The following is a 26453-nucleotide window of genomic DNA, read 5'->3' as shown; positions in this document are numbered from 1 at the left end:
TGCACTACCACTACTAACTGTACTAGGGGATGCAGGTGCCTTAGGGGCAGTAGTGGTAGGAGCTGTGCCTTTCTTGGTGCACTCACTAAACCAGTGAGTTTTACTTTTACAGTATTGGCACCATGGTTTTCTCTGACCATCATTCTTCTTCTTTTGGGAATTCTGGGACCCACCCTCCTTAGATTGTTGGGGCCCTGTTGAAGACTTCTGGGCATTTTGTTGCTTATTCTCATTACCCTTCTGGTCTGCTTTCTTCTGGCCACCACACTGGTTCTGGTTCTGCTGCTTGACCCTTGTCCTGACCCATCTGTCTGCCTTCTTTCCCAATTCTTGGGAAGAGGTCAGATCTGAGTCCATCAAGTGCTGATGAAACGACTGGTTCTGACAATTATTTAAGATTTGCTCTCTCATAATTAGATTATACAATCCTGTGTAATCAGTAACTTTACTTCCCAGTAACCAGCCTTCCAAAGCCTTAGTGGCACAATCAACAAAGTCAGTCCAATCCTGAGCCCGAGTTTTCTGGGTGTCTCTGAACATCAACCTGTACTGTTCAGTTGTTAAGCCAAACCCATCAATCAGTGCAGTTTTCAGGACTTGGTAATCATTAGCATCCTCATCTCTAACAGTGAGGAGCTTATCCCTACCTTTACCTTCAAAGGAGAGCCACAATATAGCTGCCCACTGACTCTGGGGTACCCCCTGTACTTTGCAGGCTCTCTCCAAAGCAGTCATCCATTTGTGGATGTCATCCCCTACCTTAAAGGGGGGGGAATATTTTACCCAGGTGTCTATTATCAAAACTCCTGTCTTTATCTCTAGGGATAATGCTGCCACCAGTGGGTTCTAACCCACACAATTTCTGCTCTCTGGCAAAGGCAAGTTTCTCTTTGGCAAGGGCAAGTTCTTCCCTCTCAATCCTCAGATTCACTTCCCTCATCTTAGCTTCATGCTCTCTCCTCTGATGGGATGTCATCCCTCTCTGAGAAGATGCCTGAGAGACATGGGTGTGAATAAATCTGTTAGAGCCTCTCGTGTGAGACCTAACTCGTCTATTCCCAAGGTTACGCCTGCTTGAGGATTTGCCTAAGGCTCCCCCAGTTCCATTCTCATGTAGGCTTAAGCTGGCCCTGGTAAGTCTGCTGACTCCCTCCTGACCATTGTTTACCTCTCCATCAGATGATTCTCCATCCTCCTCCTACACATCTTCTGTCTCAGGGAGGTTAGAGTCATCTTCTACTGGGGGTATGCTTCCATCTGCTGGATTAGAGGGGCCTGTATTAGAAGCCCTTCTTGCATCATATGTCTCTAAGAGACCTAACAGAAAGGAAGGGTAGGGTTTGAACCCTGTTTCAGTTGCCTGGAGGTACACAATTGTCTCATCTCCTGGAAGCTAAGGGCTGCATATCTTGAAATGACCTGTGGAGGGTCAATATTCACAATGGGAGCCACTGTGTTCTCTCCTGTGGTAGACATGCTTTCTAGTGAGGTGTAAGTGGTGCACGTACCTACACTATGGGTTTTCCTTCTGATCCCTTGCAAAGAGTTGTAGTCAGGGTGTGCTACTCCCTTTCTACTACAACAGCTCGTTCAGTAGAACTCAGAGTATTTCTAAGCTTTGTTATATGTACCTATGGTACCTCATGTGATCTTTCAAATGATATCTCAAGATTATATTTGGTAAAAACAACAGCAAGCTCAAATCCCAACCAATGCACACCAGTGGGAGAAGTTGGCCTGATATATGATGCTCACTAATCCTAGTGATCACCTTATATCAGTCCAAACAACCCTTATGGAGATTGGTTGTAAGTCAACCTTATAGACCAGCTATCCTAATGACGGCATGGACAAAGCAGTCTTAGGCTAAACTCTTTTGGCATGTGAAGCCAGCTGTTTTACCACATATAACCCCTTGAATACCAAATGAAAGGACACCACACAGGTAGTTATGCAAATAAACAAGATATTTATTAACAAACAAGCACCTCTGAACTCTTTATGAGATCAGAGGGCTAAGCACATGACAAGACTCTTAAGAAAAATACGTTAAGTTGCACAAGTTACAATGTTGCCCTAGGGGCGCAACAGACCATATACTAAACAAGTGGTATATGGAGGTCGATAGAAGGAATGGAGCTGTCCAGAGGCTGTAGGATCGCTGGGACTACACTACCCTAACTGTAGGTAAGTAATAGGAGGCCCACGGAACGCGTGTGCAGAGTGTGAACTCACACGCGAGATGCGTAACAACGACTATGGACAGTACAGTTCAAGAAAAAGGGTGAGTACGGACAATCCTGACTAGTTAGGACTAAAACGACTGTGAAACTGGACACTAGGAGAGTCAATCTACCCTTGAGCACCGAAATGCTCTTGTTACCTCACCCACGGGCTGCGGGTGCATAGGTGCGAAGTCGTGTCGGGTTTCTGCGTTGAAGTCTATGGAGCCTGAAAGAAAAGATGCTGCAGGCGACCAGGAGGAAGATGTCCGGTGTGATCCAAGGGTGGATCAGGAATGCTGAAGACCTGAAAGCAGAGGGGACAATGTTCAAAGTCACTAGCCAGTGACTGGAGTGGAACCAGGAAGGAACCAGATGCTGTCACCGCAATCAGGTGAAGAGTGGACGCTTGACTCTGCAGCCACGTGGACCGGGAGTTGTCTTCGACGACCAGGATGGAGGCACGAGCTGTCCCACGCAGGCTCTCGCTGTCGGCGGTGTTGGTTCCGGATTCGGCGTCAACAGGCCTTGGCAAAGACAACCCCCGCGGTGAGTGGAAAAGGCGTCTGGTGGGGACCAGGAGGGTCCGGGGTGCTTCTCCTTTGCAGGGAAGCAAGGGCCAATCTGGAGCAACCAGACCAGCGGTGTTGATGTCGTGGATCGTCGTCTAGGAGGCCACTAGCCAGCCGGCAAGTGACCAGACAACCCGTCGAGCAGCAAACAGACAGAAGGGCCCCACGCAGATCTAGTGGATGCTGGAGGGCTGGCCTTCGGTGCAGGAGCTGCTCGGGGCTGGGGCTTCTCAATCCCCAAAGCACTTCGTCGAGGTTACCTCAGAAGTCGTGCTGGAAGCGAAGTGCAGTTTCTCCAAGATGGCCGGTCCCACGTGTCTCGTCCGACCCACGGATCTCAGCTGTGCTGCAGATGTGAGTTGAGGTCGGATAGGTCTGGGAATCCGGGTCTCGTTGGGCTCTGAATTCTGGATCCTTGAGGGAAGACAACAAAGTGAAGCTGCTGGACGATTGATGGTGCCTGCTTGTGCAGGGTGGACACTCCTTGCCCACAAGGGAGATTTCTTCAGTCTTCTGTAGCAGAATGTCAAAGTCCAGAGTTTCTTCTTGTAAGTTTTCAAGTCAGGATTAATCTGATTTGGAATGAGACCAGCTCCTACCTTTATCCTGCTAAAGGAAGCTGCACTATCACTAGGTCCCTCCTATGGGTGGGACCAGGAAGGGGGGTGGTTACACCCCCTATCCTTTGTCCGGTTTCGCCCCAGAGCTGAAGCTGGAGTGCCCCAGCAACTGGTTTGAGCCGGTGTATGCACAGGGCACCTTGTGTGTCCCAGGCATGTCTCATTCCTTTCAGCCCTGTCCTACCTAATACACAAAATCCTGTCTGGGGTTGTGATAGCACCTCCTAAGGAAGGAAACCCTTTGTCCAAGTCTTCCTCGCTGGAAGGACTCCCAGCAGCAGGAGGTCAGACTTGTGTCTATGGTGGCAGGTTCCATTTTGTGATGCTGAGGCTTGAGTTAACTTTAACCGGGGTTCACAGTTAGTTACATGTTGTGTCCCTCTAAAAGGGTGGAATGCTACCCCCGTCGCCAGAATTGGCAAGGGGGTAGTATTCCAATTCGCATGACACCTTACTCGACATGTTTTGATAATGCTATGCCAAAGTTAGCAATAACCGCGAGGTTATAATGCACTTAAGAGTATATGGTATAGCGTTATCATGGAAACAGCTAAAGGACTTGGTTCCGAAAGCTGCAGACAGGCTCAGCTCATGCCAGAGCACTATCTTCACATAATTCCAAGCACTCTGCCTCCAGGATTGTTAAGGCCTGCCATAGGAGTGACTTATAGGAGTATATGTGTCCATTCTAGGTTTAGATATAGGTATACTATATCTAAAGCAAAGGGTGATTGCACCACCTTGCCCCAGCTGATTGATCAGCCAGTTGTGTCAGATTTGGATGGCCAGCCAGGGGTGGCATAATACATGCTGCAGCACCTGGTAGCCCTTGGGTTCACTTATGCCCTGGGTACCTATGGTACACTGTACTAGAAATCACAAGAGTGACCCAATACCAATTGGTAAATGCACCTAAAGTACATGGATGTCAATTTAGAGAGAGAACAGCTAGGCTGTGGGTCTGATTAGCAGGCCCACAGCCACGAAAAGTCGTAAACCAGTGAAGCAAAAAGCAAAAATCTGGGGTGACCATAGGATTGCAGACCCTACTTTCCTACAACATCCACTGCTTGCACGAGACGGGCAAGAGGAGGCTTGTGTAAAGGACTGGAATAGTCCTGAGCACCTCCCGTTTGTGGAGCCTCAGCTTTGCACCAGTAATGTAGAGGTAACAACCATCTGGGTATGAGATGTACTGACAGAGATTTTCTCCTCTCTTCCCGAGCAGGAGCTTCCTGCGAGTGCAAGCGGTGTGCAGATGGAGATTTTTGCTTTTCCATTCTTGCAGGATCCTCAGCTGGATGGGTTCGTACGTTGAAATGACCACCGGTGATCTTGAGGAAGAGAAAGAAGACAGTCTTGACAACATGTGGTGAAATTCTGCTCTCGACGTCGGTGATGGCGACGGAGAACAACCCACTGAGTGTGAGCCTGTAACAGATCTGTGCTTCGACGTCGAATGTCCGAGCCTGGACGCTGATGGAGTCCTTTGTCTTGACGGTGAACGTCTTTGTGGTATTGTCGACGGAGTCCTCTGGCTCGACCATCTTCGAGATGACCTTGACGGAGACCTTTGCCTCGACGTCGACCGTCTTGTTGTCGTCGGAGTCTTCTGTCTCAACGACGAGTGTCTCCACACTGACATCGACAGAGACCTATGCCTTGAAGTTGAAATCCTGTGCGTCGAAGACTGGTGTCTCGATGTCGATCTTCTGTGGGATGAAGCTGGCGGAGTCCTCCCCTTCGACGCCATTTTATGCCTCGACGCTGATGATCTATGTACAGATCTTGACGGAGACTTGTGCCTCGATGACGACCGCCCAAGAATGTGCGGTGACGGAGTGTCCTGTCTCGACGTCGAACGTTTGGACAACGTCGACGGAGACCTGTTTAACGACGTTGCCGTCGCCTAGTTGATGCCAAAGGAGGATCTTTTACCAGGCTCGACGTTGAAGCCGCCGTCTTCGATCTTGGAGACGAACGATGCAAGTGCACCGCTGAAGACTTTGACGATGACATCTGCTTCTTCGCCGGTGGACGATTCGACGCCGATCCCGATCCCGAAGGTGAACAGATCGGTATCTTGCTCCTCGACATCAAACGTGGTCTCTTTTCTTCTGACTCACAGGAGACATACCTCTTTCAGAGAGTCCATATAACCAAATTCTCTCTCTATCCTTGAGATTTCTTCTGGACATTTTTTCACAATGTGAACAGTTCTCATGAGAGTGAGAGTCAGAGGATACACACAGAATGTGGGTCAGTCTTGGCCTTCTTCTTGCCACAGGAGGGGCAAGGGTCAAAAAGTGAAGGCACTCTGACAGAAATAAAAACACTTTCTGCCAAAGAAATGGTCACACTTCACTCCAAAGACAAAAAGACGTCCAGTGAAAAGTAGAAAACTTCAAAAAGTGTAGATAATTTTGACAAAAGTCAAAAAGGACAGAGCTGTGGAATCCAGGGTCCTGACAGAAGTAGCCGCAAAGAACAACTGACCTAATTGGTACCCCTGAGGCATGATTGGAAGCTAGGGGTCATGGCTGCCTTAAAGGCACGGTGTCAGTTTTTGTACAATTGCTTTCATGTTCTATGCTATTGGCTTACAATACAGCCTGTAGGCTAACAATGCCTGCTCTTTTTGCAGTTTTCATGAGTTGAACTCATTTAAAATGAGTTCAAGAAATACTTGCCCTACTGTGGTTCATATATTCATTATGTGTTTGCACAAGTATTTATCATATTATTGCATTGTTTAGCCTCCTATATGGGGGCTGCATTGCTATGAGAAAAATGTATATATATATATAGCTATATATTTATGTTTTTCATAAATAGTTTTTATTATTTACAGGGTCCCCGCACATGAGCTGGAATATTCAGTGCTTATGACTATTAGTGTGGATCCCCTGGAAGAGAACCTTTATGTTCTGAATAATAAGTGAAGGGTCTTGTTTGTGCCCACAATCTGAAGAGGTCTCTCTGCTGTGGAGATCTCTCATTTGCAGAGAATTGCATTAATAAAACTGCCTAGTTCATGTGGAAAGCTGAAATGATTTTGTGTAAGAAGAGACGGATTAGTTACTTACCTGTAATCCTAGTTCTCTTCCAGGGGTATCCTCATCAAAGTCATAAGCATTAGAATATTCCCGCCCATGCGTGGGACCCAGGAAACACTATATTATATGTGCCCCACATATATATACTCATATATATATATATATATATAAACATATATATATAAAAACATGCAATAGCAGCCAAATAACATCAGAGCTGAAATATGCTGTGAAGAATTTCCACCATACATGAATAATATGCATTAGAAACATGAGAAACAACACCAAAGATTGTTTAGAAACTGTTTTAATCCTCAGATAGTAGCAGAAATTCTTATAACTCACTGAAAGCATAGAAAGCTCCCAGGCTGCATTGCAAACCCACAGTCTAAAAAGACTGAAAAGCTAACCTGTAGCTGCATAGCAATAAACTGACACTGTGCCCTTAAGGCACTCATGACCCCCTGTATCCCATCATGCCTCAGGGGTGACAGTTAGGTCAGTTGTTCTTTTCGGAGACTTAAAAAACCAAGTAACAAATAGGTTAACAATATCTCCTTATTAAAGAATGTCCTTTGCCCGGGGAGGCGGGAGGGTTGCTTATGACTTTGATCAGGATACCCCTGGAAGAGAACAAGGATTACAGGTAAGTAACTAATCTTTCTCTTCCAGAGGATCCTCATCAATAGTCATAAGCATTAGAATAGAATAGCGAGCCTCTCCTCATCCCTGCGGGCAAAGGAATAAGAAGACAGTAATCTCATCAACAAGCCTGAGCAGGCCATAGGTTACCAAAACAGATTTCTCAAGGAGGCTTGCCCTACTTGAGTATCGGCCCTGGAATCAGATTCTAGACAGTAATGCCTCGTAAAGGTATGAACTGATTTCCAGGTGCAGCCTTGCATATTTCTGACATTGGAATGTCGTGCAAGAAAGCCACTGTGGCCGCTTTCCCTCTGGTAGAATGCGCTTTGGGTGACACCAATAAAGGCTTGCCTGCAAGCTGATAGGCCAATTTAATGCAGGAGACAATCCATCTGGAGATGGACCTCTTGGCCGCTGGAAAGCCGGTTCTCATTGAACCATAGTTCACAAACAGCTCATCCGACTTCCCGATTCCCTTGGTTTTTTCCAAATAGAACTTGAGCACTCTCTTTAAATCCAAGGAGTGCAATGACGGCTCTGCTGGGGTCGCGGGATTTGGAAAAAAAGAAGGGAGGGAAATGGACTGATTTATATGAAAATCAGAAACCACCTTAGGCAAGAAGGATGGATGAGCCCTCAGGACTACTCTATTGTGATGGAAAACAGTATATGGTTCCTTCGCACAGAGCGCTTGTATCTCGCTTACTCTGCGCGCTGACGTGATAGCCACTAAAAAGGCTGCTTTCCAAGAAAGATGTTGCAAAGAGGCCTTGTGGATGGGTTCGGAAGGAGGTGACATTAACCTGGATAGAACCAGGTTCAATTCCCACGGAAGAGAAGGATTTCGCACACGGGGATAGACTTTTTTCAACCCCTGGAGGAAGTCTTTAACCACTGGAACCTGAAAGAAAGAAATCTGATTAGGTGATTTCCTGTACGCTACTATGTCTGACAGATGCACTCTAATGGAAGCATATTTCAAAACAGAAGTTGCCAAGGAAAGGAGGTATGGCAGAATTACCTCCTCCTGCCCTTTAGTAGGATCTAGTGATGATCCCTACACCATATGTAAAACCTTTTCCACTTGAACGCATAGGACGCTCTCATGGAAGGTCTCTTAGCCTCCTTTAAAATGTGCATACATTCGGGAGGCAGGTTCAGATGTCCATATTGCAGGACCTCAGGTGCCATGCTGTTAGGTTCAGTGATGGGAGGTTGGGATGAGGTATCCTCCCGTTCATCTTGCTCAACAGGTCCGGCCTGCAAGGAAGTCGTCTGTGTGGACACACAGACAGATGCAGAAGGTCCGGGTACCACCACTGCCGAGGCCAATCTGGAGCTACCAAGATCATCTCCATGTCTGACCTGAGGAGCTTGGAGACTACCTTCGGAATCAGAGCCAGGGGAGGAAACGCGTAAGCAAATGTTCCCGACCAATTCATCAGGAGAGCATTCCCCTGCGTCCCTGGCCGGTGGAACCTGGACGCGTAGGCGTGGCATTTTGCGTTTTCGTCGTCTGCAAACAAGTCTATGGCTGGACGACCCCTACAACGAAAAAGCTCTTCTACCACTTCGTCGTTTAGCACCCAGTCTGGCTGATCTTCGAAGTGCCTGCTGAGTGCGTCTGTTTTGACGTTCAATTCCCCTGGAAGGTGCACCGCCACTACTGAGAGGCCTCGAGAGAGAAGCCAGTGCCAGATGGTTTGAGCCTCCCGGGAGGAATCACTGACAGAATTTCGACTACAAAAATATCGACCTACAAGAATATCGAGTCAACAATATCGAGGGCAAAAATATCGACATCCTATCTACAACATGGTAAGTACAAAAATATCGAAAAAAAAATATCGATGTAAAAAATATCGATGTTAAAAATATTGTTTTTTTTAATATATAAATGTAAAATTAAGTCTATAAGACTAATAAATAAAAGAAACATATTTAAAAGTATCTAATAATATTTAAAAGTAATAAATAATACATATATTAAGAATACATTAATTAAATATATACAGTAAATATGTAATATATATACACTGAACAATAAGTATTAATAATTATTTTACGAATTTATAAATTAATGAAATATATTCTAATTTACTAACACATTTACAAACATAAAAGAGTAACATAAATAAAATGTAAGTAATATAAAAAATAAAATAAATATTTGATATTTTAACAATTAATTAAATAAAACGTTGGATAGCGTAAGGCTAAAAATTTCTATTCCTACTCCAGAGAGTACAACAGTAGGGAAAACTGACCCTGAACTCAAAAAACACCCCTTTACCCAAGAACTGAAACTGACCCTGAACCCTAAAAATACCCCTTTATCCAAAAACTGAAAACTGACCCTGAACCCAAAAAATACCCCCTTACCCAAGAACTGAAAACTGACCCTGAACCCAAAAAATACCCCCTTACCCAAAAACTGAAAACTGACCCTGAACCCTAAAAATACCCCTTTACCCAAGAACTGAAAACTGACCCTGAAGCCAAAAAATACCCCTTTACCCAAGAACTGAAAACTGACCCTGAACTCAAAAAATACCCCCTTACCCAAAAACTGAAAACTGACCCTGAACCCTAAAAATACCCCTTTACCCAAGAACTGAAAACTGACCCTGAACCCTAAAAATACCCCTTTACCCAAGAACTGAAAACTGACCCTGAACCCAAAAAATACCCCTTTACCCAAAAACTGAAAACTGACCCTGAACCCAAAAAATACCCCTTTACCCAAGAACTGAAAACTGACCCTGAACCCAAAAAATACCCCTTTACCCAAAAACTGAAAACTGACCCTGAACCCTAAAAATACCCCTTTACCCAAAAACTGAAAACTGACCCTGAACACAAAAAATACCCCTTTACCCAAGAACTGAAAACTGACCCTGAACCAAAAAATACCCCCTTACCCAAAAACTGAAAACTGACCCTGAACCCTAAAAATACCCCTTTACCCATAAACTGAAAACTGACCCTGAAACCAAAAAATACCCCCTTACCCAAAAACTGAAAACTGACCCTGAACCCTAAAAATACCCCTTTACCCATAAACTGAAAACTGACCCTGAAACCAAAAAATACTCCTTTACCCAAGAACTGAAAACTGACCCTAAACCCTAAAAAAAACCTTTACCCAAAAACTCAAAACTGACCCTAAACACTAAAAATACTCCTTTACCCAAAATTAATTAATATTATTCAATTAGCAATTAATTATTAATGAACAATAACAAATAAAGTAAATATATTAGCAAATTAGCTGTAATTATTATAATTTAATAATTAATATTATTTTTTCCCAATTAATTAATTAACAGTAATTAAAAATTATATATCAACAAATTACTCTAATTAATGTAATTAATTAATATTATTTAATTACCAATTAATTAATAATGTTAAATATGTACAAAATAATAATAATTAATTAACTACTTAATATTAATTATTTCCCAATAAATTAAATATAAATTTATAAAAACATATATTAATTATTTAATTATTATTAACTTACTCCCCACCCCATTCCCCTATAAACCCACATCCCGCTACAGAAAATATATATCAATTAATCAATTAATTTTTTTCCCAATTAATCAATATTAATTAGCAATTAATTATAATTAATTAATTAATCCTACTAATTATTAATCAACTTACCATAATTAAATTACTTCCCACCCTATTCCCCTATAAACCCACAACCCGCTACAGAACATATATATATCAATTAATAAATTAATTAAAATTATTTTCCTATTATTTTCACATAATTACCAATTAATTATAATTTATTAATAAATCCTACTAATTACTAAACAATTTACCATAATTAAATTACTTCCCACCCTATTCCCCTATAAACCCACAACCCGCTCCGGTACAAAAACATAAAATTTACTTATAAAATTATTTATTATTATATAAAATTTATACACATATAATAGTAATTATTTTAAATACTTAAATTAAACATATAACACATACATAATAAAAAACTATACAATAATACAAATATCGATATTAGTGTCATCGAAATTAGTAACATCGATATATATGCTATCGATATTACTTACTTCGATATTACTTACATCGATATTAAGTATTTCGATATTACTTACCTTGGGTCGATATTCTGTCCTACGATATTCTTGCCTTCGATATTATGCACCTTCGATATTTCAGACTCGATATTATGGTAGGTCGATATTTACAACTCGATATTTTGACTGTGTACCCCCGGGAGAGTGGGCGTGACCGCGTGCCTCCTTGCTTGTTCAGATAGAACATGGTGGCTGTATTGTCCGTCTGAACTAGGACTGAGTTGGACTCGATTGCTGGAAGGAAAGCTTTGAGAGCTAAAAACACCGCTCTGAGCTCCAGCATGTTGATGTGGTACGTCTGCTCCTGCGCAGACCACTGACCCTGAATCTGAATTGGACCCATGTGCGCTCCCCAGCCTTGCAGAGAGGCATCAGTCACTATAGACTGGGAGGTAGAGGTTGGTGAAAAGGCACTCCCACCAGCACATTCCTCGTCCGAGTCCACCATTTGATGGCATCCTTTGTTGCTTGGGAAAGAGTGATACGATCTTCCGAACGCCATGTCGCTTGATCCCACTGGTCTTCGAGAGCCTGTTGCAGAGGCCGCATTCTCAGCCTGGCGTTTGGGATGAGAAAAATGCAGGACGCCATGGAACCCAGCAGGGATGCTACCTGTCGGACTGTTGGAAACCGAGACTCTAGTAGAATCCCACATTTCTGTCTCATGGAAAAAAGTCTCTCCTCCGAAGGAAACGCTTTTCCCAATTTTGTGTCCAGAACGGAGCCTAGGTAGTGGATGGACTGTGTCGGCCGCTGGACTGATTTCTCCAGATTTACATGGAGACCGAGTCTGTGCAACTGGTGCAGGTAAAGTTGCAGATTGTGTGCTACCCGTACCGGAGATGGCCCCTTTAGTAGCCAGTCGTCCAGGTACGGATAGATGAAGAGTCCCCTTTTGTGAAGAAAAGCCGCCACCACTGCCATGCATTTGGTGAAGACTCGTGGTGCGGACTTGAGTCCGAAGGTTAGTACTTTGTACTGGTAGTGTTTGTTTCCTACGACAAACCTCAAGTACTTGCGATGCCGCAGTGCAATCGGAATGTGAAAGTATGCATCTTGCAGATCCACCGAACACATCCAATCTCTGGCTTGAAGATGTGGGCATATTTGGTGAACAGCTAACACGCGGAACTTTTCTTTGACGATGACTTTGTTTAGGAGACGAAGATCGAGTATGGGCCTGAACTTGTCCTCCTGATCTTTTTTGGGGACAAGAAAGTATCTGGAGTAAACTCCCTTTCCCCTTTGAGAGGGGGGAACTTCCTCTATAGCTCTTTTTTGTAGCAGGATTTTCACCTCTCTCCTGAGCAAGCTTAGCTGGTGAGGGCAAGAGTTCTTTGGAGGAATGTTCTTTCGAAGCGCACGGAAACGTAGCATGTATCCATTGTGCAGTATATTCAGCACCCACCGATCTCTTGTGATGCTGACCCACTCTGCCAGGTGTTGTGAAGCACTTCCTCCCACTGGAGTGGGCAACGGCGCCAGAGGAAGCCACTGCTCAGGCCTTTCCTCCTCTCGTGGTGGTAGAGGACTGCTGGTGACCTCCTCTACCTTTGTTGGATTTGCCTCGAAACTGGGATTTTCCCTGGTTCTTATTTTGGGACCACTGAGGGGTTTGAACCCTCTGTTGAGCCCCTTTTCCCTTGCTGGTCTTAAAACAGCGTTTGAACTCTTTTTTCTTCTCCAAACCCACCGCTTTTACCGTATCCAGCTCTGTCTTCATACGAGTCATCTCTTCGTCAGCATGTTCTCCGAAGAGAGAGGACCCCGAAAAAGGAAGATTTAGGATGCGTTGTTGAGCATCTGGCTTCAGCCCTGTGAGGCGCAACCAAGCTGACCTCCTGGCACAAACCCATGTGAGTAGGAATGTGCCGCAAGAACTGCACCGTCCGCTGCAGTGCTTATCAACTGGTTCGCCACCAGACATCCTTCTGTCATTGTTTCTTCAAAGTCCTTCTGGTCTTCTTTTGGCAGCTTGGACTTGAACCTTTCCATGGAGTCCCATAAGGCTCTATCGTATCTACCCAACAGCGCAGCCGCACTGGAGACCTTCAGCGTGGAGGCAGCTGAATAGCAAACCTTGCGACCCCACGAGTCCTGTGATTTGCTGTCCTTATCTGGTGGTACTGAAGAGGAAGCAGCAACTGCATGCGTCTTCCTTGCAGCTGCGACTATCACAGAGTCTGCTGTAGGGTCAGATTTTACAAAGACTGGGTCGGAGGAAGCTGGTTTGTACTTCTTCTGTATGCGGGCCGGCACCGCTTTGATGGTTGCTGGAGTTAGAAAAACGTCCTTGACCGGATCCATAATCCCCGGGACCAAAGGCAGCAGCGGGCGAGAGACAGATTTTTTGTGCAAAGTTAAAAAAATTACTGTCGTAGCCACCTGGGGGACAGACATTTCAATGCTCAGCTTCTGAGCTCCTCTTTGTAGGACATCTAGATAAGTGCCAATGTCATCCACTGGAGAGGATCTAGAAACAGGACTATCCATCAGCGTGGGAGAGTAATCCCTCTTGGAAGACCTGGTAGAAGAAGTAGATGAAGTAGACGGAGTTCTTCGACGTCTACGGTGCGCACCGTGCCTCCTCTCCCGTGATCTTCTTGGGTGTTCTTCCCTTCTAGGAGAACGCGATCTGACCGGATCTTTTCTTCTGGGTGAATGAGATCTGACCGGATCCTCTCTTTTGGGAGAACGAGATCTAACCGGATCTTCCCTTCTGGGAGAACGGGATCTTGTTGGCCTTCTCACAGGAGATTTGCTTGCTTGGCGCCTGGGAGGACTGCGTCTGTCCACTTCCTCCACCAGCCTCTGGAGAGGAGGTCTGTGCTTAGGACTGACATACTCTTGCAGACGTCTGGTAGCCCCTGACTCTCGCCAATGATCCAATGACCTGTACCATCTAGGTGACAGTCTGACCTCCGGAGCCGAAGGATCTGGCTGCCGCACGGGAGATCTGCGGACAGGACTTCTTGATCTTGAGGATGTTGTCGAGGAGCCAGAAGACTGTGACATGGAATGGCGAGAAGCTGACTACGTAACCATGATTACAGAGTTCCTCGACAACGATCGAGCTGAGCTCTCTCTGAATGTCTCGACGTCGCGCGTTCTGGCGTCGAATGCCTTTCTCTCGACGTCGAATGCCTCTGGGGAGTCGGCGGGACCATCAATTTCGACGTCGAATGTTTCGACGGCGATCGATGCGAGGATCTACGATCTCTCGACGCCGAACGGCGATGAACAGCCAACGGCGGAGCCTCCCTCGACGCCGAACGGCGATGACCAGCCGTCGACGGAGCCCTCTCTCTCGACGTCAAATGTCTGTGCGACGACGGCGGAGGGGTATTGGCCACCCTCGACGCCGAGACGTCGACGGAGACTGCATCCTCAACGCCGATCGATGTTTTGTTGTCGACGGCAGAGGGGTCTTGGTCCTCGACGCCGAACGTTGTTTCTTAGACGACGGCGGAGGGGTCACACTTCTCGACGCCGGTCGTCGCCTGGATGACGACGTTGGAGGAGTGACTTTCCTTGACGCCGATCGTCGCCGGGATGACGCCGGCGGAGGGGCCTTGGATCTCGACGCCGACCGTCGCCTGGTTGACGGTGGCGGAGTCACATTTCTCGCCGCCGAACGTCGCCCGGTTGACGGCGGCGGAGGAGTGACCTCCCTCGACGCCGATCGTCGCTGGGTTGACGACGGAGGAGGGAATTTCGACGACGGAGCTGGATTCTTCGACGTCGTCGAAAAATAAATGACCCACTGGTGGTTCTTTCCTCAGCGCCGAGCCCGACGCTGAAGCTGAAGGGTGTGAAGACTTCTCTTTTGAAGATGTTCTAGCCTTCTTGGAGCCCTTCTTCACCGGAGACCTTCCTCTGGATGACCTGTGAGCCAGGCCATGAATGCGAATCTTCTCCCTGTCTTTGAGAGTTCTTCCTGACAGGTGTTCGCAGTGAGGACAGGTGCCTGGATCATGTTCCTCAGGCAGACACAGGATACAAACGTCGTGGTTGTCTGATTTTGCCTTCTTGTTACCACAAGAAGGACATTTGTCAAAAAGTGAAGGCATTCTCATCTGAAAGTGCTCACTAAACTGACTTAAAAAGACAGTTTCTTACTTGACTAGATGTAAAATGTCAAAGTAAGTAAAAAAGTTGGTAAAAGTGAAGTAATTTTCTGTCAGAAAACAGAAATTAGTGGAGCTGTGTAACAAGGATCCTTCCTTAAGGAGCCGGAAAGCACAACTGACCTAACTGTCACCCCTGAGGCATGATGGGATACAGGGGGTCATGAGTGCCTTAAAGGCACAGTGTCAGTTTATTGCTATGCAGCTACAGGTTAGCTTTTCAGTCTTTTTAGACTGTGTGTTTACAATGCAGCCTGGGAGCTTTCTATGCTTTCAGTGAGTTATAAGAATTTCTGCTGCTATCTGAGCATTAAAACAGTTTCTAAACAATCTTTGGTGTTGTTTCTCATGTTTCTAATGCATATTATTCATGTATGGTGGATATTCTTCACAACATATTTCAGCTCTGATGTTATTTAGCTGCTATTGCATATATATATATATATATATATATATATATATATATATATATATATATATATATATATATATATATATATATATATATGTATATATATGCATTCCCACATCAGTTCGCCAAATCCTCTGAAGAGAAGGCGGGAGCCTTCGAAACGCGTCAGGAATTCCACGGCGCGAGCGTACATATATATATATATCCAAACGCAGCATTCTCCTTTTCTGGAGCCCCCGACCCTTCAGGGCGACCTCATTAAAATGATGGGCACGGAGCAGCCCATCTAAACACCAGCAAGTGTAACAAAAGAGATGAGGCCCATTGCTGGAAATGACGCTTTTATTCAGTATCCTGCAGCACGACACCCTTCCAGTTTCCTAATGTTTCGGCCTCACTTGGCCTTGCTCACAGGTGGAAGGTAGACGATTTAATTGCCAGGTGCGCTCGTGCTTGCTTTTAAAAGTTCTAGGATCACGTGGCTACAAGTTGAAATACAAATCCCACAGTGCACTGTCACTTATCTAAAAATAACAAACTGGAAGTCCTCGTTATTTTCAAATTTCAAAGTGAATAGTAAGTACCTTTGTGGCAGTTGCACTGGTGTTGGTGTGGAATCCTTTGATAGAAACAGCCAGGTAAGTTGGTATCACTCGCACATTTGTTCTATTTTTTCCGATGGTCTGAACAAAGTCTCATTTCACCAGCACGATCAGAAATGTATGTAAACCATCTCCGAATCCCTTCCAACATGCGCTCATATTTTCACCTTAGTGGCGCTCCTATATATATATATAAAACCTCCAAATTGCCACAAGACTGCGCCGGACTCTCTCGGGGTGGGTGCTCAAAGAGGCGCTCGTGGCTGCACCCCAAACTATTGTCACTCACATCCCTCACCACTGCAGAGGGAAAAGAGCACCACGGCAACACAGGTGAGATGTCAAATTCCTTTAATTCAGGCGTTGTGCTTTTAAATGTGGGCGGGAGATGCACTTGCAAGATTCCGGGCGGCATCTGAGGAAGTTTTTAAATAAAACGAAACGCGTCATGCACAACGCCTGAATTATATATATATATATATATATATATATATATATATATATATATATATATATATATATATATATAGATATAGATATATATATAGATATATATATATATATGTATATATATGTGGGGCACATATAATATAGTGTTTCCGGGGTCCCGCGCTTGGGCGGGAATATTCTAATGCTTATGACTTTGATGAGGATCCCCTGGAAGAGAAAGTTGCATTCTCAATGGCACCATAATATGGTAAACTACAGTACTGCTCTTGTGGAAGCATGCAGTAAGTATTTAGAGCAAACACTCATTAGCACTATTAGTGAAGTACATACATTTAAGTGCTTCAGATCTTTCAACAGTTCACCCCATTAAATTGGACAATACCACATCCAACCTCCAAGGAAAAGCTGTGCTTTTTACTGGAAAACACTACTCACAGTAGGGGTCCAACTCACATGTAGTTGCCCTGCACTTTTAAAATCCATTACTTTTTTTTAGAAACTTCGGAAACCTTTTGAGATTGTTAAGGGTGGCAAGGAAGATATAAAAATGTGCTTCTTTCCAAGTACCGGCTCCTGCATTGCCCTTCTATTGATTTGAAGGCCTCTAGGCCTCATCACTACTTAAAGTATTTGGGAAAACAATAAATGATATGTTGTTGACCGGTATATAAATTCGGCAATCTATCATTGATTGAGGCGCTGGAAACATCCATCCATTTTGTATTTTCTGTGTAGTAAAATAAGTCTGCATAATCTGTTTCTTTCTTAAGTGTCTTTGCAGGCCCTTCCTGAAGAAAGTCAAAAGTCTAAACTTGAGAAGATATACTGAAGTGCTCTGGGGTCTCTGCACATGGGCGGGAGTATTCAGTGCTATGACTATAAATGGAAATCCCCTACGAGAGAATCAAAGTTTAGGTAGGACACACATATGAAGAACATACATAAACTGGAGTTTACACTGCTTCCAAGGTTGCCATCCTGCTGACTGCTGTGGAAACTGTATATTGTCATCTGTTCATGGGACGGGTAAAGCTCCGAAACAGAGGAGTCCACGGTCTTTGGTGAAAAAAAAGAATAGTCCTAATCCTCTTCGATGATCAGAAAATTGTCTTTAGGAACACCAAGGATTCAGAATTTCTCTTAGATGCTAAGGGCCTTATCATCGACAATGACCTAGATGATAAAGAATAAGTCTCTATGTTTGCCTCTTTGATGGGCTCCCTCTTTGTCTTAGTCTTGTGTATGGCATCTCCAGACAAACCGTACTCCTCTTTTACGAACTTGCTCGTGCTCCTCTTTAAATAATACTTCTTGTGCCGCTCGCAGCTGTATGAGAAACCGTGACTCTGCGCTGGATTCTTCCCGACCGCCTGCTGAAGTGCGAGGAGAGGTGTACTTTTCTTTAAAGTGACTGAAAGGCTGCTGTAACAGGGGCTGGGACTGCGAGACCCAGGGTTCCGCGCAGGATCATCGTAGCGCACCTGGAGTCTCTTCCCGCCCCTGCTCCTCCCTGATAGCCTGACCTGCCCTTAAAACAGCTCGCGGCCCCCGCTCCGCGGGAGCCGCTCGCAGCTGTGTGAGAAACCGTGACTCTGCGCTGGATTCTTCCTGACCGCCTGCTGAAGTGCGAGGAGAGGTGTACTTTTCTTTAAAGTGACTGAAAGGCTGCTGTAACAGGGGCTGAGACTGCGAAACCCGGGGTTCCGCGCAGGATCATCGTAGCGCACCTGGAGTCTCTTCCCGCCCCTGCTCCTCCCTGATTGCCTGACCTGCCCTTAAAACAGCTCGCGGCCCCCGCTCCGCGGGAGCCGCTCGCAGCTGTGTGAGAAACCGTGACTCTGCGCTGGATTCTTCCCGACCGCCTGCTGAAGTGCGAGGAGAGGTGTACTTTTCTTTAAAGTGACTGAAAGGCTGCTGTAACAGGGGCTGGGACTGCGAGACCCAGGGTTCCGCGCAGGATCATCGTAGCGCACCTGGAGTCTCTTCCCGCCCCTGCTCCTCCTACAAAAACGTATCACTGACGCACAGCGGGACGCGTGTGCGGGACGCCGGACGAAGCCCGGACAAAGGGCGGACAGTCTTAGACAGTCCGAGACAGGCCGAGACTGGACTGGACACGCCACTCTGCCCCTGCTGAACCGGATCTGCATGGTGCTGTAAGACTATTTACCCTTGATTTTAACCTACACCTTGGACATATTTGTATTGTTATTTTGTGTGCCCTCTTATACTTTTTGATTGTTAAAGATTGGGAATTAACATCAGTATAAACAAGAATGCCTAAAAAGAACCCAATGGCGGGGGGTAACACTATAGAAAATTACTTGGTACATGTAGTGTCAAAGATTAATAACGAAAGGAGACAATCCTTAGGCCTTAGTCAATCCCCTAATTTATCCCCCTTAAGCCCTTCACCAGACTCACCATGGATAGACATACCTTCTCAGGTTGAGGGAAGTGTAAATTTAGACTCTGATACACATGATAATGGTACCTCAAACCAGAGTATTCACATAACACAGGGTCAAGACACAGCTCTGGTTAATGACTCGGATTCCCAGATAGTTGATATCGAACAAGATCAAACTGTGCAGGAGAGTGAGCAGATAAATAATGATGTTGACCCCCCTGCCCAAGTCCCTGCTACGCGCGCTATTAGAAAGTGTAGAAAACCACAATTACATCGTGGTGGAGCTTACTCTGGGAGGAAGAGGGCAGCGTCACCTGTGAGAAGTAGGGAAAAAAGTAGGGGGAAAGTAGAAGATGGTGAGAAGTCAAATGTGGATGAAGAGCTATTATCCAGGATAGCAGATTTAATTGACATTAAATTCAAAGCTTTAATTAAACCAGTAGTGACTAAACTGGACAAGCTATCTGCAGATGTAAAGAAATTAGGTGTAGATCAGAAAAAGATAGTAGAAGAGGTGTCAAACATATCAGAAACAGTCACTAATATGGTTTCACCCGTAAAAGAGGCCTTTGGACTCGAAACAGAGGGAGGCACAATTCCCAATATTACACAAGTAAATCTACTGGAACAGACCCCAATTACTGTGTCTAATCATTTATTGCCAAGTGAGGTCCAGCCCCCAAACCCTCCTGTAATACCCGTACCAAGTGTAGAAGAAGATACACTACACTTTATAGAAGACGCGGCACCATTAGTGCTGGTACTGGCAAATGCCCCCCCACTAGCATCAGATCAATCAGAATCCCCCATGGCGTTAACAAGTAAGGCCCTGCATTGGTTATCTGGTAATATGCAGTTGGCCCCATGGGGGAAACAACAGCTAGCTGGAGACATCAAGTCAGCCAGAAGGGTTTCGTGGATAGGGCAAAACCCCAAAAAATTTAAAGGTGACTGTATAATTATAAATTTTGTAAACTCTGCCGTCTTACCAAACATCCTGCCAAATATCCTGCCGCCGCAGCACAGGAGAGGTACCATCATTCCTCTCACCCTAGAATTTTTTGGCAAAAAACAACGGAGTATGACATATCCTAAGCCTAGACATACACATACTAGGCCAATATGGCCAGAAACAACTAATGGCTGGGGTTTCGGTGCACCAACTAATAACTGGGGCTATAGTCTGGATAGATGGGAACGCCCAATACGGCCACTCCATCCAGATCAACAATACCCTAGCCACTTCAATAATCGCTTCAATATTCCCATTTCCAATAGGTATGATGTCTTTTCTGATGAGGGTGGGCTGGAGGGGGTGGAATGACTACCTGACACACTTTCTAACCCTGCCCTCAATGATCGCTTGCCAGAAGATATAGGCTTAGGAAATGACACCCAAGTCCTAGAACTGCAAGGTAGTATTGTTGTGACATCGGGTGATGTGAATCAGTTAACTGATATAACTGGTTCACTTAACGACATAAACTCAGTTTCCCCCCCAGTTCATACTACGGCCAATTCTGGGATAGACAGGGTATGCTGCAGTACAGGTCTAATACCCACTAGCCTAGACGTAGGTGAGAAAGTTGACATAACACAACGTGATTCTCAAAAATGTAAGGAGGGGCTATTATCGTGGAATATAGCTGGACTCCATGATAAATTGAATGATAAAGAATGGTTGTCTTTTGTCAAAGAATACCCCATAATATGTCTTCAAGAAACTTGGGTAGTGGGGAAAAATGTACATATTGAAGGCTACCAGAGCTTTATAATTCCTGCAGTCCCATCTGTTAGTGGAAGAGCAAAAGGGGGTCTGGCAATCTTTGTTAATTTGACACTTATATGCCATAAAGTCGAACACCAATCTGGTAACAGTAATATTCAGGTCTTAGAACTCAAGAGGGGTAAAACAAATTTTGTATTGATCAACTTTTACAACGCAGTGAACCAGACCGGAGATTGTAATATCGAGTCATTGCGTGAATTCCTAAGGGCTAATGATGGTTCTTTGCCTCGCCTCAAGATAATAGTGGGTGATTTTAACACACATCTATGTGGGAACCCTAGTTTGAGAGCTGTTGGCCAAATGGGATGTAACAGTATGGAAGGAATTCATTTTGATCACTCACGGAGGGGTACAGGTTTAAATGACTTATTGAACGAAAATAACTTTTTTACAGCAATGTCGATAGTATCGGAGCAAACTGTTTTTCCAACCCCTACTTTTAAAGGACATGCAACAGGGACTTACATAGACCATATTTTACTTTCGGCAGACTTTGTTAATATTGTTGAGGATTTTTCGATTCATTTGAGCATTTATAGCGACCATAACCCTCTATGCATTAAAATGAGTGTGAATATACTTGAAAAGCGCAACTCTCGTGAGGATCGTGGCCTTACAAAATGTGTTAATGGCAAGCGTCGCTTAAAATGGTCAATGGTGGATTGTGAACAGTTTTATTCCTCTATTAATAATGTGTGTAACCACGAACTGACAGTATGTACATCTCCTGTATCAGCACCACTACAAATCTTGACATCTTTTAAGGAGATTGCCAAGAAGGTGGAGTCAATTTTAACGCTACCTACCAAAGGGAAAGTCAACCCAACTAGTGACCCAAAATGGTTTGACAGCGATTGTTCGAAGGCCAGTCGCGAGCTTAAGAAAGCCCTAAAAATAAAACCTAGAGACCCGTTGCAGAACACAGTTTAAATGAAAGTAGAGAAAATGTATTGTTCTTCTCAATTGATGAGGTAATAAAGGGAATTGAAGGGCTATCAAACAACAAGGCCCCAGGACCTGATGGTCTCCCTCCTGACCTCTTTAAATCCTGTATAGCTCTTTGGGGATCGGTCCTTACAGCAGTACTTAATGCGGCTGTGTCATGTGGATGCCCAAAATCATGGGGGGTATCTACCATTGTGCCCATATTTAAGAAAGGAGACCGTAACAGCCCTGTTTGTTATAGACCAATATCACTAATAAACTCTGTGGTTAAAGTTGTGGGAAGAGTAATTTTGAATAGATTGGTCAGATGGTCAGAGGAAAACAAAATAATATCCCCAATCCAGTATGGATTTAGGCCCGGACACTCCACGATTTCTCAATGTTTAAATTTATACCTCATTATCGGGAAGTACACCAAGGCCCGAAGAGGAACGATCCACATGGCGTTCATGGATCTTTCCTCGGCTTTCGATTGCGTGAGTCGGGGGAAGCTCTGGGGCGCCATGGCGAAAATGGGTGTGGACCAAAACTTAGTTAATCTGTCAGAAGATATGCATTCTGACACCAAAGCGAACGTTAGATACACTCAAGATCTAAATGTGACTAAAGACTTTGGAGTTTATCGGGGTGTTCGACAAGGATGCATTTTGGCCCCGTTCCTTTTTAACCTTTACATAAACGATTTGGAAGAGCACCTTTTAAGTACCAATACAGACTACCCGTACATTGGCCGAAAGGGTCTGCCGGTCCTGCTATATGCGGATGACGCAGTCCTTTTATCTAGGACTGCCAATGGACTTCAAATTTTATTAGACTCCTTTTACTCTTTCATGAAGTCAAGAGAGTTAAGTATTAATAACTCTAAATCCTACATAATGAAGGTTGGCCAAGGAAATAAAAAACCAAATCGTTTAAACGTAAATGGAGTACAAATCCCTGTAACACACACATTCTCTTACCTTGGGGTCCTCTTTGATAGTCAACTAAATTGGGGACCCGTGATTCAAAAAAAGAAGGGGGAGGTCATCAGGGTAAATGCGGCTATGCTGGACTTTTCCAGGAAAATGGGAAATAGTCCAGTTGCTGCACTACTCCAACTCTATCAGGCCAAAAGTGTCACCACAGCATGCTACGGTAGTGAAATATGGGCTTATGCTGCTCTGGAAGCCCTAGAGATAGTCGAAAATAACTTTCTAAAACAACTACTAAGGGTTCCCAGGGGTACGGCAAATTTTTCTGTGCATGAGGAATTGGGGGTTCCCTTTGTATGTGACAAAATTGCAGTGAATCCCTTATTATGCTGGATGAATTGCTGGTTAAATGACAACATACCACTCACCCAGCTTATTTTAAGAGAAACACTTACATGGGATAACAGGATGAAGGTTCCCTGGGTAAAGTACTTGTATAAGTGCTTTACCGACTTAGGTCGTCCTGAACTTTTCTTATTTCCTGAATCCATTACTAAAATGGATGTTATTGCGGTCAAGAAGGCTTTTATCGATTCTAGACACCAGGATAGGGAGTCATGTGAACTAAAAAAAGAAAGTGTACGAAATTATGTCCTAATTAAAAGCACTTTGTTCATGGAACCTTACTTAACATGGCAAATGTCTAGTTACGACCGTTTTTTATTGACAAGGTTCAGGTTCAACCTGTTTCATTTTCTGTTGGCTGTTCCTAGGGGATCTCATCGTGGGCAAGTGTTGCCGGCTTGCGGCTGCGACGATAAGTCTCCGCAAGACCTGGCACACTTTCTGTTCTTTTGTCCCTTTTATGTTATACCGAGGAAGTTATATTTAAAACCCTGTTTGAAAAAACTAAATTTTTTACAATTTCGTCCTGCACTACATTGTCTTCAGCTGCTAAGATGTGAATACACCCTGTATATATGTAGTTTTTTAAAATTGGCAGTAAAATTCAGAAACAGTATGGATGGTTAAAAATATTAACATATGAATTGCTATCTTTTCCAATTAAGGATTCTTTTAAACCTTTTGAATGTACAATGTAGATCTGTCTCTTTTATGACTCTATTATAACTGAATTCTTCTTTTAATGTATAATTGTGTTATTAATTGAAATGTAAATGCTTTTATGGTTGTTAACAAGAACAACCGAATAAAGTTTAATGACTTGACTTGACTTATACTTCTTGTATGAGAATGCTATTTATTGAAGAGAACTGGCATGGTGATTTGGGAAACAGGATGTGGAAAGGCATTTGGCTGAGATCAAAGGACAATAAAAGGCATTTATCTTGTATAAAATAATATGTTTACCAGCAGTCTGCAAAACAGCTCAAGTAAAAGATACACTCAAACATAGGAGTCAGTAATATGTTTTGGGACTGCCTGTCAGTCAGAAGGGTTGGCAGAGGTCTTCTCATGAACTGATTTAGGAGGTTATTTCCAATCTCATAACCATTTGGTTGGTTAGCAGGAGGTGGGAGCCACGGCAAAGTCACTTATTTTGAAAAAAGCATTTTGAAACAAATGAAGTTGTACCTGAAAATGACATTCCGAATCTGTAGACTTGTGGCTCTCTTCGGACTTCATTGTTACATCCTCCTCACAAGCTAAACTTGGTTCTGCGAAATGTCAATACAATATTAAAATTGACAAAATTCAACAAACACTAAAATCAATTCATTATTTTGAAAGGTAGTGGTTTGACATCTATAACAGAAACCGAGTAGGACAGTTACATACCCATACACAGCTGCTCAGTTTTATCAACACATGTTCATGTCACATACTTCATCACTTAACTTCATCCAATCATCCTCTTCTATCTTTGTACCCCTTACACTTTCTATAGCATTCTTGCTGTAGATCACTCTATTTCACTTGAAACCCTCAAGAACTCAGCAATCATAAGTAAAGATCTCAACTGGTTCCCTTCCTATTTCACTGACTTCTCTTGTTCAGCAACGGTATACACCAAGATATCATCATCAACATTACTACCTCAGATTTCCATCAACGATCAGTCCTGAGCCCTTCTCTTTTCTCACTCAGCATTTCCGTTGGTGACACCATCTCTTTGTCTCATTACTCTTGCCCTCGATATATTGATGACACCCACATCTTTTTTCATTTCCTACTCTCTCTCTCCCAATCTAAATTGTATCATTGCTACTCACCAATGGATGACTCTATAATCTGTCATGTGGGACTCATCCAAAACAGAGGCCTTTTTCTTTCCTTCCTCATCTGCTCCTAAGTCATCACTAAATTGATTCCACTCCTCTCTGGCTTTGCCACTTCTGCCAGAACCTCAGTGTTTTCTTTCACTCATCCCTGTTACTGGAATCTTTATTCACCACCACTGTCAGAGGGCCCCACCACCAAGTTCAAAAAGAACAATTGATAGACAGAATGCAGGACAATGACATACATTCACCCCAGTACAGAGATGTGGGCCCAAATCCATTGTTTCTTTGCTCACCATGCCATTCCAGTTTGGACCCAGCAATATGCATATCAGTCTTGACCCTGCGCCCAATGGGAACAGTACAGCCCAATCTGCCAGGCCAGGTCCTCCCTGGACTGGAAACAAGCATCCTAGGACCGGTTTCGGGCTTTCAGTCCTCGTCAGCCAGGTATGTCTAGACGTCGATCCTGGGACACTGGAATCAAGCTATCCTGGCTGAAGAGGGGTGAAACCCCGAAACCGGTCCAGGGAGGACCTGGCTTGGCAGTTCAGGCTGGACTGTTCCCATGAGGCACATGGTCAAGACTGATTTGCATATGGCCAGCTTTAAGCTGGTGTGGCATGGTGAGCAAAAGAATGATGGTGAGCATGGTGAGCAAAAGAATGATGGATTTAACCCAGATCTCCTGATCATAACATTCTCCTGGGTGAATGTTATGATTTGTTCTGCATTCTGTCGATCAATTGTGTGTCTTTTGCTTTCTCGCCCTAAGTGCGCCAGGTATGCCTAGACGTGCGTCCTGGGCTCACTGGGCCACTGGAAGAAAACAAGTTACTTACCTGTAACTTTGGTTCCCCAGTATTGGTAGCTTTCATAGATTCCCATGCTTTTGTATCATTCCCCGTCGTCGGAATGGGAGTCTCGGTAACAAAATAACATAGCAGTAGGTACAAAAGAGAAAGAAAAAGGCCTACGCCTCATTCCCTTTTGTAGCATATCCGCCTCTTTTTGTAAAAGAGACCAAACTAAGCATCAGCCAATCAGAAGAGCCTCACCCCATAGAACCCTCCTGAAGGAACCTCAGATTTTCGTAGCCGTTGTGTAACAGTCACCATATCTGCTGAAGGCTGAGCTTTCTTCGGGGAGGTGGGTGGGCGCATGGGAATCTATGAAAGTTACCAATACTGGGGAACCAAAGTTACAGGTAAGTAATGTAGGAAGGTGGATATCTGACTATGGTTACCCCTCAACTTTTTGCCTAGTGCTTAGCTGGTTTTCGACTTAGTTGGCCTGGGATCCTGCTATTCAGGACCCCAGGCTTCCTGCTTTCT

At 44.3% G+C, this 26453-nt stretch overlaps 1 protein-coding gene across 1 annotated transcript in view; it reads right to left on the bottom strand.

Moving 5' to 3' along the window:
• HORMAD1 (HORMA domain containing 1) overlaps positions 1–26453 on the bottom strand; it is a 974569-nt gene that overhangs the window by 206378 nt on the left and 741738 nt on the right. Inside the window, exon 18 of the mRNA XM_086947457.1 lies at positions 24473–24555. Coding sequence (XP_086803583.1) covers positions 24473–24555 — 83 coding nt within the window. The remainder of the gene's footprint in view (positions 1–24472; positions 24556–26453) is intronic.

Source organism: Lissotriton vulgaris, chromosome 12 (genome assembly GCF_964263255.1).
Source record: "Lissotriton vulgaris chromosome 12, aLisVul1.2, whole genome shotgun sequence".
NCBI classification, from domain to species: domain Eukaryota; kingdom Metazoa; phylum Chordata; class Amphibia; order Caudata; family Salamandridae; genus Lissotriton; species Lissotriton vulgaris.
Note: the sequence above shows the minus strand (reverse complement) of the source record. Positions and strands in the feature narration are given on the sequence as shown.